Below are 14,145 nucleotides of genomic sequence, written 5' to 3'. Positions count from 1 at the left end.
TTGATGTGAAAACTTTGCAGCAATTTCAAACAGATGGTTGTTAAAAAAAAATTAATGAAAAAAATGCTTTCCCCCCCCCCCCACAGATAAAGCTGATAACATCTTGGGCCTCATCACTCATGAAGTCACAGAAAACACCGTGCACATACACTGGCAGGAGCCTGCAGCTCCTAACGGCATCATCATCCTATATGAAGTGAACTATAAGAGAGTGGGAGACGCTGAGGTACAAACACGCATCCACACGTCGCTAAAGCCCACCCCTCATACCCAGATAGGTCACTCTGACACAGAGCTGTGTTTTCCTTTTAATCCAGTAAAAACTGCATCTTTTAGCAACTAATAATTTGTGAGCAGGAAATCAGAGAAGCCAGCAAAGAGAGGCTATGCCTGCCTGACTGTTTTTTATATATAGTTAATGGTCATTTAATTTGCCCTAATGGAACAGCAATTTTAGCGCTGCACTGTTTTTAGTGCCCATGGAAACCAGTTAAAAACATCAGTTGAAAACATGTTTTGGCAGCGACACTTGTTTTGTTTTTCTACTGAGGAAACATAACAGATGCAGCATCATGAAAGTCAGAATACTTATTTTAGATTTAATGGAAAAAGAACCTAATAACTTTCCTCTGTCTGAATCTCCTTGCAGGAGCTGCCTCACTGCGTGTCAAGAAACATGTACAAAGCAACCCAAGGCTGCAAGCTGAAAGTGATGCATCCTGGGAACTACTCAGTCAGGATTCGGGCTACGTCGCTGGCTGGGAACGGATCTTGGACCGAGCCCTCCTACTTTTATGTCCAGGATCCCAGTGAGTGTCCATATAGGAAGGGAGTTTGGCTCAAAATCCTTGTAGTGTTAGAGGGAACATCTTCTTTTCTTCAGTTATCCTTTATAACTATTTCATTTTGATTAAGGAAAAATGTCACTTTAATCCAAAAAATATGCTCCTTTTATCCCAAGAGTTACATAGGTTAATTTATGCTCTACCTTCTGAATACAAATTTGAAAGGAAAATCAAAAATAGCTGATTTGCTTTACTTCCTTCTGTTCTAATCACTTAGTAGAAGATCAGTTGTATCCATTAACATGTTGTTTTTGACAGCCATCTTAGATTAAGTATATTTCAAGAATATGTGAACTAAAATGTTGACATATTCAAAGGAAACAGAAAATGTTTTAATGACAATACAAGGAAACATTTACATCATATTTAAACATATAAAAACAAAAACTTTGAGAGAGAAATTTAAAAACCCTTTCATCTGGGTCTATATCCAAAAATAAACAGCATGTAAGGAAATATTTGCTTTGGATATAATTTAGGGATACCTTTTGGTAGAAGGTTTTGCATTACCTCATGTGGGCTAGAAGAAATAAAATCCTGATAGTTAAAAAGTATTTTTTAAGCTTGGCAGAGGATGATCAGCAACTTCTAGTTTATTAAGTAGCGAGGGCAGGAAGAGCCATACTGCTGAGGGCGAACCATCAGAGTGGAGCTTAAAGCGCAGACTCTGAGGTAAACGCGCACAAAGACGCATTTCTACACAAGCACAGCTGGGAAAACAGCTTGTCAGAGTTGAGCGCGCAGTCCCGGACCATTCTGGATTACCTTCAGCCCTGTCACTGCTGCCATGGTCCACCTGTGGTCATGGAGAATGTGCAACGCTGCAAGGCAGGTGGGCGCCATGACCAAACAGGATGCAGCAGCATGGCTGATACTGCTTAGCAGATTACAGCACAATGATGCATTTTAAACATCTGACAGAGCACTCGTTGGTCTTTTTATTTTGTCTCGTCAAAAAAAAAAAAAAACTCACACCCATGACTCGTCATGTTTTCGTCATCAAAGATTCATATTTAGCTCGTCAGTTTTCATTATCATCATGAAAAAAAGGAGCATCAGCTGAATAATTTTGTAATTGTTGACAAAAGCAACGCTGATCCATTATATATTAAAATCTGAAAACTCATTATTTTAACCATCCACTCCTAGTATTCGTATAATCATCAAGACATTAAAAAAATGTATGAATCATTTCTTAAAGTGTTTTGTTTTTCATCTGAAATGTGACTCAAAGTAACCAGATGTTTCTAACAGGCGATCCTCTCTACATTGTGAAGATCATCATCGGGCCGATCATCTGCACTGTTCTGCTGCTGTTTGTAGCTGTTGCAGGATTCATCGTATTCAAGAAGAAGTGCGCAGCTCTCACACCTCATTCAGTCTCTCTTTTTTTAGGTATTTCTGTCCCTCTCCTCACTCAGAGTGTGTTTTGTTTCCTTTCAGTCAAACCCAGGGACCTAGTGGACCCATCTATGCCTCTTCAAATCCTGAGTACCTCAGCGCTAATGATGGTGAGCTAACGGATTTAATCCATTATATTAATGTCAGAAGATGATGGACTTATGAAAAGAGACAGATAAATGAAGCTGAAATGATCAGCGGCAGCATCTGCCCATGTTTACTGCTTAGACGTTCGCTTCAAAAAAGCAGATAAGAAAAAAACCAACCAATTATTTTACTAAACCATATTTCCCATAGTGTCTTTTTTTGGCTAATTTACGAAACAAACTGAACCAAAATCCAGCTCAAATGTACTTTTCTCTCATTGTACACAGAGTGCATAAGTAAATAGTTTGTTTTTACTGTGAAAAAAACTAAATCTGAGTAAATTTTTCTTAAAATAAGTGATTTTTTTTCTTGAAATAAGCAGGAAAGCAAGACACTTTGCCAGTTGAATAATAACATTTATATTTAATATAGAAAAACAACAGCAGTCTCTTATTTCAAGTGCATTTTATCTAATTATCTTATTTTAATGGTAAAAACACTAATTCCATTAGTAGATCATTTTATTAATGTACTCAAATGAAGGTTTAACTGTAAATGCACTTATTTTAAGACACTTTTACTCACTTTTTATTGTTTTATTGCAGTGTTTATGTGAACTCTCTCCCCAGATTGCAGAGATGTTTTACTGGGATTAAACTCTGAAGCAAGGCAAATTAGGCAACAAATAAATCAGTTCACTTTATTTACACCTTCAGGTAGATTTATTTATGGTTAGAGGACTCTGCTTTCTTTGCAAAAAAAAACAACATATATCACACAGACATGCAATCAACACAAACTGATCTAAACTGTCCAATTTAGAATTAAGGACAGAAAACCATAAAATTAATGGAGGGTGAAGATGGCTACAATCCATTAAATAAATAACATGAAATAGTCATTCAAATGTGTCATTCATTTATTTAAACTGGAAATAAATACAGAATGTATTTAATAAATAAATAATTAATTATAGTTCTCAGTTGAATATGTTGATTTAATATCAAGAAGTAAAAAAAAAAATGATTTAATAAATTATTTCATGTTCCTGCGCTGAGTTACAACCCAAATAAATTTAAACTGTCACACATCCATCAAGCCCCGTCTCAGTAGAAACCCTGACATCTTATTGGCCCTTTCTAACTAAGTAAGATAAGAAACCTCCTCCTCTCTCCTTGCTCTTCATAAGCGTATTAGATATATTTCAGACCAAACTAGGGATATATTTCCCAATTTGCTGTAAATAAATTGCAACCCATTTTTTGATTTATTTCCACCTTTTGCAGACATAATTAACTTTCCTGTAAAAAAAAAAAAATCAGGAAGAAGTCGTTTATCTTGCTTAGTAAGAAACAGCCAATCAGAGATGAGGATATCATAAAATAATTATATTTACTTCATAGAATAAAATCAAAACATTTAAGATCCAAGATCTATATGACAAATTATATATTTTTTAAATAACTTCTGTATTTATTTCCAGGATTAATACCTTTATGCCGCATAATAAGACAATAAGATTAGATTAAAAGAAAAAAAAAAGAGGCTAAACATTGATGCTGAGCAGATGGCAGCGGGAACATAGCTGGTTTTTTAGGTTTATATTTTGGTGTAAGGTATTGACACCGCAGCAGGATGGGCCTGAACCCATTGTGGGGAGGATAAGTTCAGAAAGGATTCTTTTATCCTTTGAACCTGCCGAAGGCACAAGGATTCTGCACTTAGTCGCATTTTACCTGTCAGCTTACTAGGAGAGCTGAAGTGGCATCTGTGTTGGAAATAGTGGTTTCTAATTCATATTAGGGTTAGGGATGTTTAAAAGTAGCACTAGGCAGCTCTTTCTTCAAAATAAACTCAGAGATTTCTCATCATCTGATTCTGGAGGATTCTTTGCTTTTCAAACAAAAAAAAAGTGTTTGAACTGAGTTTTTATTTTTTAAAGAAAGAAATTTAAAGTTGTTTGATTAATTTACACTCTCGCTTTTATATCTCAGATTTTCCAAATGCATTAAAAAAAGTTCTGCAGAAGGCATTTGAATTATTCATTGTCTGCAGTATTTCCCTGAACTTTCCACTGGAATGCTTCCTGTTTGTAAATCATCTCCAGCTGATTTCATCTGTTTACATTTTTGGATGTTTTTGGTGCAGAACAACACGGATAGTGAGCAGCTTGCAGAAACTGTTGACTGCACTTTACCTGTAACCAGATCATAGTTCAAATTAGATAAAAGATTAAAAGCTGGCCCAGCTGGGATCGCTGTGTGTAATAACGCCTGTTATGAAGGGGTTGCCTGAGCTTTACCCGACACTTCAAAGCCTTCTCAGAGAATTTGAAATTAATTTGCTTGATTAAAACTCTGATCCAGCTTGTCCTGACCTGTTCCCTCCTCTAACCTGCTGTGTCTTCATGACGGTAATGTGAAGGCTCTGACACCATGACATGTTTTCAGTTTATGAGGAGGATGAGTGGGAGGTGCCCCGTGAGAAGATCGCCATCTTGAGGGAACTGGGCCAGGGCTCCTTTGGCATGGTCTATGAAGGCATCGCTAAGGACATTGTGAAGGGCGAGGGGGAAACGCACGTGGCGGTGAAGACGGTAAACGAGTCCGCCAGCCTGAGGGAGAGGATCGAGTTCCTGAACGAGGCTTCAGTCATGAAGGCCTTCAGCTGCCACCATGTGGTAAAGAAATACATGTTTCCTTTTTTTTACATCAGTATTTAGAATATGAAGCGCTTCATAATTAAAGCCTTTTTTGTTGTTTCCTCTCAGGTACGCCTGTTGGGCGTTGTGTCGAAGGGCCAGCCAACCCTGGTGGTGATGGAGCTGATGACCCACGGAGACCTGAAGAGCTACCTGCGCTCTCTGCGGCCCGATGCCGAGGTAACACGCCGTGTTCATCCATGCAGATGTTACACTTTCTGGTTCTGTTTCTTCCTCTCGCTTCTGCTTTTTGGTGGAAAAAATAGACCGCCAGCCCCAGGCTGGGTTTTATTATGCAAATGTTTTATTTTCATTTGTGTGTGTGTGTTTGAGGGGATGCTTTATTTACGTCTCCATAAAAAATACTTTAAATTAACAAATATTATTCTAGACCCTAGACAGGAGCATAAGCTGCAGACTGGCTTTAGGAGTCTGTTCCCTACCGTCTGATCAGGATGTCAGATCTTAGACTACATCTCTAAAGGAAAATTGGTTCTTTAGTGAAGCAAGGGTGGGGTATGAGTAGTCTCATTCCGTTTAAGCCTAAAAAAAATAATAACCTTAGGTTTTTTCTTCACCAGTCTGTCCTTAGTTGGCTCTAAGTTTGAGAATGATACCAGTGGAGCCACTCTGTGAACCAGAACGACTTTATGCAGATGCCCTGTTGCACTTGTCCTAACCCCGAAGGGACCAAAGAGCACTTCTTGTTAGTTTGATGTGTGACAGTCATAAACCTGTGACTGCCACACTTTACTGCTCAGACTAAAAATAGGAGGAAACACTAACAGTAGAGTTTTGGAGGGGATTTTTCTTTAGTTTTGTGGGATGCTGCCTTCAGATCTGGTTGTTTCTCGTTTCCACAGGGAATATATTTGCAGGTTTTACATGATTTTAAATGTAATAACGCTGGCTTCCAACAACAGAATACAAAGATTTTATAAAGTGAAAGCTTTAATAGCTAAATTACTGTTTCCAAATATATTTGGACGAATTTTTCACTATTTTTTATTGTGTGTCCCTTCTGTCCCACTATGTCTCTCCTTAAACCCTAATTTTCTTCAGGTTTTATTGTGTGCAACTTCCTTTTTCTCACCAACTTGCTCCACATTCTGGAATGTTGCAAGAGAAGCAGTGCTGAATTTATGATTAACATTACCTTTAAATGTGACGAAAGGCGGCTAAACTTTTGAAGGTTTTGTAACCTTCAATGACACAGAAATAAACCTTAAGCTGAAGCAGAGATGAACAAATAATGTAGCAATGCCTGCCATTTCCCTCTTTCTTGACTTTTTTCATGTGTGTTTCTTAAACTCAGTAACCTTTAACATTTTAAAGGTCACAAGTGTCCGGTGTTGGTAGTATCTGCTGCTGTAAGAGTCTATCTGGCTAAACATTATAAAGGTTCATAACATGTGAAATTAATTAGCCAACAATCACTGCTCTCCTGTCTTTGTGATATAATTGTTGCAAACTGATATTATAATGATGAAATATTTACAATATATTCTGCAGTTTTAAACTGAAATCATAACTGCTTTACAAAGTTTTTACCAGATGAAATAAATTTAAATGTTTCCTTTAACCTGTTGCTAAATGGAACCAACAGAAGCTTTTTGCTTAAGGTAAATTTTCTGCTACCTAAAGTTTTGATGAGATGGCTGCACTCTGACCTGAACGACTCAATCAACGACTAAAATGTTGATTCATAACTTTTGCAGCCCCTTTGGTTATACGTTTCTACAGCCAGTTAAGCCGCTATATCACCTCATTTGTCTCGGTGGTCTAATTTCTGCATGTGGACAGATTACCTTCGTGTGTCACCTTTTCTGGTAGACATAGCCGGAGCCTTGGTAGGAATTGGCAGAGGACCGAGCCGCCGGATGTTGACAGAGGATTTAACGAGCCAGCTCTGGCGCCAACTAAACGCATGGCAGAAAAAAAAGAGGCTGTTTGATTCAGATGGCCGCTGCTGGCTCACCATAGATCAGACATCTAACTTCTGTCTTATATCCCACAGAATAACCCCGGGCGCCCGCCGCCAACTCTGAAAGAGATGATCCAAATGGCTGCAGAGATTGCTGATGGCATGGCTTACCTCATCGCCAAGAAGTTCGTCCACAGAGACCTGGCAGCCAGAAACTGCATGGTCGCTCATGATCTCACGGTCAAAATAGGAGGTACGTTTTCCGTCAGCTTTCCAATGCCGCCCCCTGGAGGCTGTATAAAGTGGTACAGCCGGGTGAGATCTCTAGAACTTCTGCAAAAGTTGTTTCTTCACATTTTACCAGCACAGATTAACATTGTAGTGTATATGAAGCGGCTTTCATCTAAAACTTTTACTCTAGTTTTATTTGAGTCCCTGATATTCCTATAAAAAAAAAAAATCATCCCCTCAGCATGACGCTGCTGGTTCTATTTCCCACTCTGGAGATCATGTGGTGTGTTCATTGTTTTCAATGTAGGCCAAAATCGTTCCTTACTGATCTTACATTCATCCTCATGTTTGCTGTGTCGCCTGCATGATTTGTGAATCTCTGCAGCTCCTCCAGACTCACCTTTGGCCTCTCAGTTTAGATGACATATCTTGTTAGGTTTTCTACTCTCCCTGTCCCTCGGTGATGGACTGAATGGAGCTCTAGGAGATGTTCAAAATTGTTTTATAATCCATCACTGATTCAAACCTCTCTACAACTTACACTGCAAAAAAAGTCCAAGTCAATTTTTCTAAAATAAGTGCATTTTTTTCTTGAATTGAGCAGGTAAATGAGACACTTTGCCAATAGAACAACACAATTTACATTTAAAATAAGAAGAAAAAATATCTGATAAACTTTTTTTTAAAGTAAAAATACTCATTCCATTGGCAGATCATCTTTTCTTACATACCTAAATAAAGGGCAAACACTTATTTTAAGACATTTTTACTAATTTTTAGATCATTTCTGCATTGTAAAGGTTTTTGTTGCTAATCCAAAAGCCCCCTTTGTTTGGAAGTGTCTGAACTTCTAAGGCTTTTGTTTGCTGCTTTCTTTATACTGACATTAAAGTCATCATGAATAGACTCTATATACCAATTAAGTGACTTCAAAATGCAGTTGATCTTATTAAAGGATAACAACTAAAACATTGTTCATTGTCGTTCCACGGCACAGTACTTTCTATTGCATAAAGTTCAGAAAAGATCCTCTGAATATAAGAATATATATATTAATTATAAAAAAGGAAAATATGAACTGTTTATAAGGCCTTCTATAGAATCCAGGTAGCAGTTTGCTGCACTAATGAACTTTAACATATTTATCTTCTGAAATATGTTGAGAGATTATATTTACCATTTGGACAGCAGCAAACGAGGATTCCTATCAAACATGGTTTATAAAAAGCTACGGCCACTGTTAACTGTGTGTATGAAGCAATTTTAAACACATCAGTTATGAGGAAACATTACAGTCTCAGAAAGCCGTTGGTGCGTCCTGGATTAAAGCCTTAATGATGAGTGTGACATCATATTTTCCCCCAGACTTCGGCATGACGAGGGACATCTATGAGACTGATTACTACAGGAAGGGAGGGAAGGGCCTTCTGCCCGTCAGGTGGATGGCGCCAGAATCTCTGAAGGATGGCGTCTTCACTGCACATTCAGACTGCTGGTACGTACATGTTATATGAAGAACAATAAACCTCGAAAAGAGACCAGAACAACAACCTGTAAGGCCATTGGGAATGAGAATCATTCAGTGAGCTTTAATTCACTAGCTCTGTTTGTGGTCTGTCTGCCTCCTTCCTCTTCAGTGTGTTCAGACAGATTTAGTCCGTCAGCTGTCTAATCAGACTGTCCCCGATCTCTTCCTTCTATTTAACAGGTCATTCGGGGTTGTGTTGTGGGAGATCAGCACCCTGGCCGAGCAGCCGTACCAGGGTCTGTCCAACGAGCAGGTCCTCAAGTTTGTCATGGACGGAGGGTCCTTGGATCGGCCCGATAACTGCGCAGACAGACTGTAAGTACGCCTGCCAAACCCCTTTATCACTATACTGAACGTTAGGTCACATCTAAGCAGAGTGGGCCTGCTTCTACACATCAGAGACCTTTAGAAAAAGACATTTGGCTTCAACGGATATTCAGGAATCCATCGTTTGGAAAAGTGCTGAATGTGATTTTAGGTTTTTCCATAATAGATAAAGAGAGTTGAGTTTGGAAAGTATATTTAATTCTATATCGTAACCAAAAATTATTGTCCTTCACTCCAAAAACTGAAATTCTTAAATTGGTGCATTTTTCATGAGTTAAGCATGTAAGTTAGACACTTGCCAATGGAGTAAGACAATTTACATTTAATACAAGAAAAGAACTGCTTTTTTCAAGTGCTCAATATCTAATTATTTTATTCTAAGAATAAAAATACTCATTCCACTGGCAGACTGTACTAGTTACCTCCTCAAATTAAGGGTAAATACACTTATTTTAAGAAATGTTTGCTCATTCATTTTGCAGTGTTCCTTCTTCCTCCCCTTATTCCATGTGTTCTTCCATCTTTCATTCTTTATTTCCATCTTTATTTCTTTCCTATTTATATATTTCCTGTCTTGTATCTCCTTTTTCCCTTTGTATCTTCCTTCAATGTATTTCTATCCTGTCTTTCCTCCTGTGGGTCATGCCTTCCTTGATTCATTGTGTCCATTCTCTATTGTAATCCTTCCTCTATTGTAATCCTTCCTCTATAAAGCCTGCAGAAATGTGGAAAAAAACAGAACAAACTGTGAAATAAAAACAAGCACCCAAAGTTTCTAAATAGTGTCTGAACTCTGGCATTTATCCAAAACAAGTCGTCCATCAGGATGAAAACCAGCGTTGCTGAGTTTCCACCTTGAGTTTTGGACATTAAGTGATTATGATGTGGCAGATGATTCGTCCATTACCACGCTTTATAAATAACGTTTTGAAGAAAACGTAGTTATTCTATGCTTCAAACTTCAGGAGGATTTTATCTCTCTCTTCGTCTCCTCCCACAGGCACAACCTAATGCAGATGTGCTGGCAGTACAACCCCAAGATGCGCCCCACCTTCCAGGAGATCATTGAGATGCTGAAGGAGGACCTGCATCCCTCCTTCCGGGAGGTCTCCTTCTTTTACAGCGAGGAGAACAAGCCGCCAGAGAGCGAGGACTTTGATCTGGACATGGAAAACATGGAGAGCATCCCCCTGGACCCGTCATCGTACTCCCAGAAGGAGCAGTGCTCAGACAGGGACGAGGCCTCCTCCATGGGCCTGAGGGGCAGCTACGAGGAGCATCACATCCCCTTCACGCACATGAACGGTGGAAAGCCCAACGGACGGATACTGGCACTGCCGCGGTCCAGCCCCTCCTAACACATCACCACCACCACCTCAATGCTATAGAATAAAGTCTATTTTTGTTCTCATTTTATATATAGATCCAACTTTTATCGATTTGTCCTCAGAAGTCCCTCAACACATATCTCAGGACCTTTATTTTTCTCTCCAGATGCCACAAACACTACAGCAGGTCCACACACGGACCCCACAAGACACTTTTTGTATTTAAGGACAAACCTCCTGTTTCTCTGTTCATGATTGTACTTTCTATACTGTATGTGAAAATATATATATATATATATGATGCCAATGTTGTTGTGTACTGGGTGGATTTTGGATTCAACTGTGAAACAAACTCTTGGCAAACAAGAAGGCTGCTATAACCCACCTATCCCTCCTTTCGTCCAGGCCACGTCCCTTTTCCCCTCATCGGTCCCGGAGGTTTGCTACGCTTTGGGAGGGGATAATAAGTGCCCTTCTCTTTCTGTCTGTGGCCTACACCCGTTGTCATGGAACTGAGTCTTTGTATGCACTCTGATATAAACTGAAAATGGGAAAAAAAAGAAAGAATAGACTGCTGGATGGTCCAAAGATGATCCATCCTGAAACAAACTGATCCACTGGAGAAGCTGGTTGAAGCGGCTGACGTCCTCACACTGCAGTATTCCAAAAAAAAAAAAAAAAAAGGCACACAGGATAAACACAAGACTTCTTATGTTTTTTTATTTATTCACAAATCTTTTATTTCTCCCCTCCCTCATATATTTTATGTTTTCACCTTTACAGCTGAAGGATATTTAAACTATTTTCAGAAACAGGATGGCAAACAGATTCATCAGATTTACCAGTAGTTGTTTTTTTTTGGTATATTTTAGTGCGTATAGAAGTTCTGAAATATAAATATCTAAATATATATATATAAAAATCTTATATTGATGTTTTTGTACATAGTTGATATTTTGTCATTCTTTAGGTATTTTCCGGTTAGATAATGTTTTTACATGTTAGTGTCCTATGTTTATTTTTTCTAATCCAGAAAATTTACTAATTAGCTTTTTTTTCCCTGGCTGATGAACAACCAACAGCACTTGTTGTTTTTGGTGTTTTTTTTACAGTGTGATGCCCGGGAGGAGGAAAAGGAGTGTTTGTTGTCTTCAGCTTTTAAATATCTGCTCATCATATCAAGATCAAATAAAAATAGAGCTGTAAATAATGCAGCAAGGTGCATTTGTTAGAATCCTGTTTTTGCTTGTTCTTCACCTGCCTGTTGAGATTTCATTGATTTCATTGGAATTACCTACACCACATGTTGTACAACTTGTTTGATTGATGAGTTTTTTCTGCTGATTGATCATTTAAAGTTTAGAACTTTTTTAACAAATGATCGTTTTTTTGACCGTCTTTGAGGCTGGAAGGCCTTCCTGGCCATAACCCTAATCTTTCACTCTCCCCAGATACTGCCTTGGCCGTTCCAAAGTATTACAGCACCTTAACTCAGAAGAAGCATGTTTCTACTTTTATAGAAATTAACATAAATCTGCCATGAATACTTTCAGGTTTATATATAACTTTTTTTTTTTTTTTTTTTTTTGCTTGTTCCCAATTCAGGCGCAACTTTCAAAACCTATATACAAAAATCTTTTTCTTAACAAGGAAAAAGTACTCGTTATATTTACCACTAAGCATGACCAGATGTTTGGTTAGCATTCTGTGATAGCCGCTCCTCCAAGGATAAAATGGTTTCTAAAGATCAGCTTCAGAAGAATCAGATCTTTCATAAATGATCAGATAATAAACTCAGAGGGAAATGTTGGTGGTACAGGGACTCGGTTTAATGCAGATCTGAAAAAGATTTTAGCAGCTAATTGAAATGGGACAGATATCTATGAAAAGGTAGGCTTCAGAGCAATTTAAAGCTGCATTTAAACTAATCACTACATTAAAAAACTGTGGCAGCTTTTGGTAACTTGATTTGAAGTATTACAATGCAAAAAGAATAAAAAACAAAAACACACTGACATGATCTCCCCTAAACACTGAAAAACGTGGACACATACCAGCACACCTGCTAGTCCCCTGGATCAGATTAATTGGTATAAAACTTTCTAATCACTGAGAATGTGATGATAAAAAGATGATGACCTGGATCTCAGATCATTTTTGTTCTTCATGTCTTTAATTTTTCTTTATTTTGAACATTTGAATTATCAACATTAGAGAACAAAATATTGAACAAAAGCAACTGATGAAAAAGAAATATGGAAAAAATAAAACTACAAAGCAAAAAGAGGAGGAAGAAGAAACCTAATCTGATCTGTTCTTGAAAGACTTTCTAGCAGGGATGAAATACTTTCAAAGAAGTGCTGCAGCGCCACCTGCTGTTTAAAACTATAAGAGATACTGTCTTCTATTGAAATGAGAAGCATCATGCAAAAATACCAGTTTATTTACAGCAGATTTACTTTTCCATATTTCACTGAAGTGCACCCAAAGTTTACTAAAAATAGACCCTAGACTCAATAAAGGTTATTTAAAGAGGCCCTGATGCCTAAGGTCCTACTGACACTCCAAGATGAAAAAAACAAAACAATTTTATTCATGGCAGGAACCAACTATGTCTCTGACCATGACTGTGTTTTCCTGTGTGGGAAAGTCATATAACACTGCTGAATGATAATTGCTGGTATTAAAAATCAGATAAACTGGTTGTAATTGTTCAAGCATTCAGTTTGGAGAAAGTGTGAAAGTGTAAATAAATATCTGCTTATGCTTTGAGAACATTTTCTTAATTATCTATTAAAGAAACACTAAACTTTATTTTATTTAAGTAAGCACACATATTTATCATTAGGTAGCGCATTTTTCTCCTGAATGTAAAGTTAGCAACGTGGTTGTACAAAGGGTATAGAGTGGCTTTTAAAAAACTGAGTTTAAATGAGTTATATAGTGAGAACATATAAGATCATCACTTTTATGCCAAACTATTTAACAGAAAAAAAAAACTGGCAGAATTACGTCAATAAAATGTTAAAAAGATTACCATACCCACCTATAAACTAATACTTTTTTAATCACTTTAGAGTTTATCCTTCTGTATATTCATTTTGCTTTTAAAGACTTTAGAACTCTAAAGTTTTGAATCAATGGGGATGGATACGTTTATTTTAAAAAAAATTATATTTTTCGACCCTTCAATGCTGTATATAGGAAATCTATGAGTGAAAGATTTCTATCAGATTAAAGTCAATCACATAGAAATGGTCTGTTGATACTTTACAGACAACATGACACAGGAATCTCCTTTTCTTCTTCGAAAAAATATACTTTTCCACATGATCTACAGCCTCATAGTTGGTTGTTCTATAAGAAAATATCTTTCCCCTCTTCTCTACAGTACCGATACTTCCTGAAGAATTCTGCTTTTTGTTTTGTTTATTCTCATAGAGAAGTTGGTTCTCAGCCAAAGTTTGAAAAACACTCCATCCTTAGTGCTGCCATTTCTAAACAAGCTCTGTGCTGGTAGCAACCCAAATCTATTTGCTCAATCATTGTTTAAAGATATTGCGCTACTTGATGGACGACCCTTTAAGCTCTCAGTGATCGAGTAAATAATCTATGAAGCCCTTTTAATACAAAGCGAATAGGACAGTGCGTGCATTTGTTACCAACAAAAGGAAAATGATTGCATACATGTTATAGCATCCACTATGCTCTTCTAATTCAATCAGTGACAACCCAATGCCCTGTTCAACGCTTGAAACAAATACTTGTCCTTG

The 14,145-nt window shown here is 37.6% G+C and overlaps 1 protein-coding gene across 1 annotated transcript in view; it reads left to right on the top strand.

Moving 5' to 3' along the window:
• insra (insulin receptor a) overlaps positions 1-11,118 on the top strand; it is a 63,512-nt gene extending 52,394 nt beyond the window's left edge. The window contains exons 12-21 of the mRNA XM_038291942.1: positions 87-226; positions 650-809; positions 2,100-2,199; positions 2,289-2,356; positions 4,784-5,013; positions 5,104-5,214; positions 7,052-7,211; positions 8,555-8,684; positions 8,898-9,032; positions 10,045-11,118. Coding sequence (XP_038147870.1) covers positions 87-226; positions 650-809; positions 2,100-2,199; positions 2,289-2,356; positions 4,784-5,013; positions 5,104-5,214; positions 7,052-7,211; positions 8,555-8,684; positions 8,898-9,032; positions 10,045-10,402 — 1,592 coding nt within the window. The 3' untranslated portion in view covers positions 10,403-11,118. The remainder of the gene's footprint in view (positions 1-86; positions 227-649; positions 810-2,099; positions 2,200-2,288; positions 2,357-4,783; positions 5,014-5,103; positions 5,215-7,051; positions 7,212-8,554; positions 8,685-8,897; positions 9,033-10,044) is intronic.
• The last annotated feature ends 3,027 nt before the right edge of the window (positions 11,119-14,145 follow it).

Source organism: Cyprinodon tularosa, unplaced genomic scaffold (assembly GCF_016077235.1).
Source record: "Cyprinodon tularosa strain WSP-4 unplaced genomic scaffold, ASM1607723v1 ctg304, whole genome shotgun sequence".
NCBI lineage: Eukaryota > Metazoa > Chordata > Actinopteri > Cyprinodontiformes > Cyprinodontidae > Cyprinodon > Cyprinodon tularosa.
This window is presented reverse-complemented; position numbering and strand designations above follow the sequence as displayed.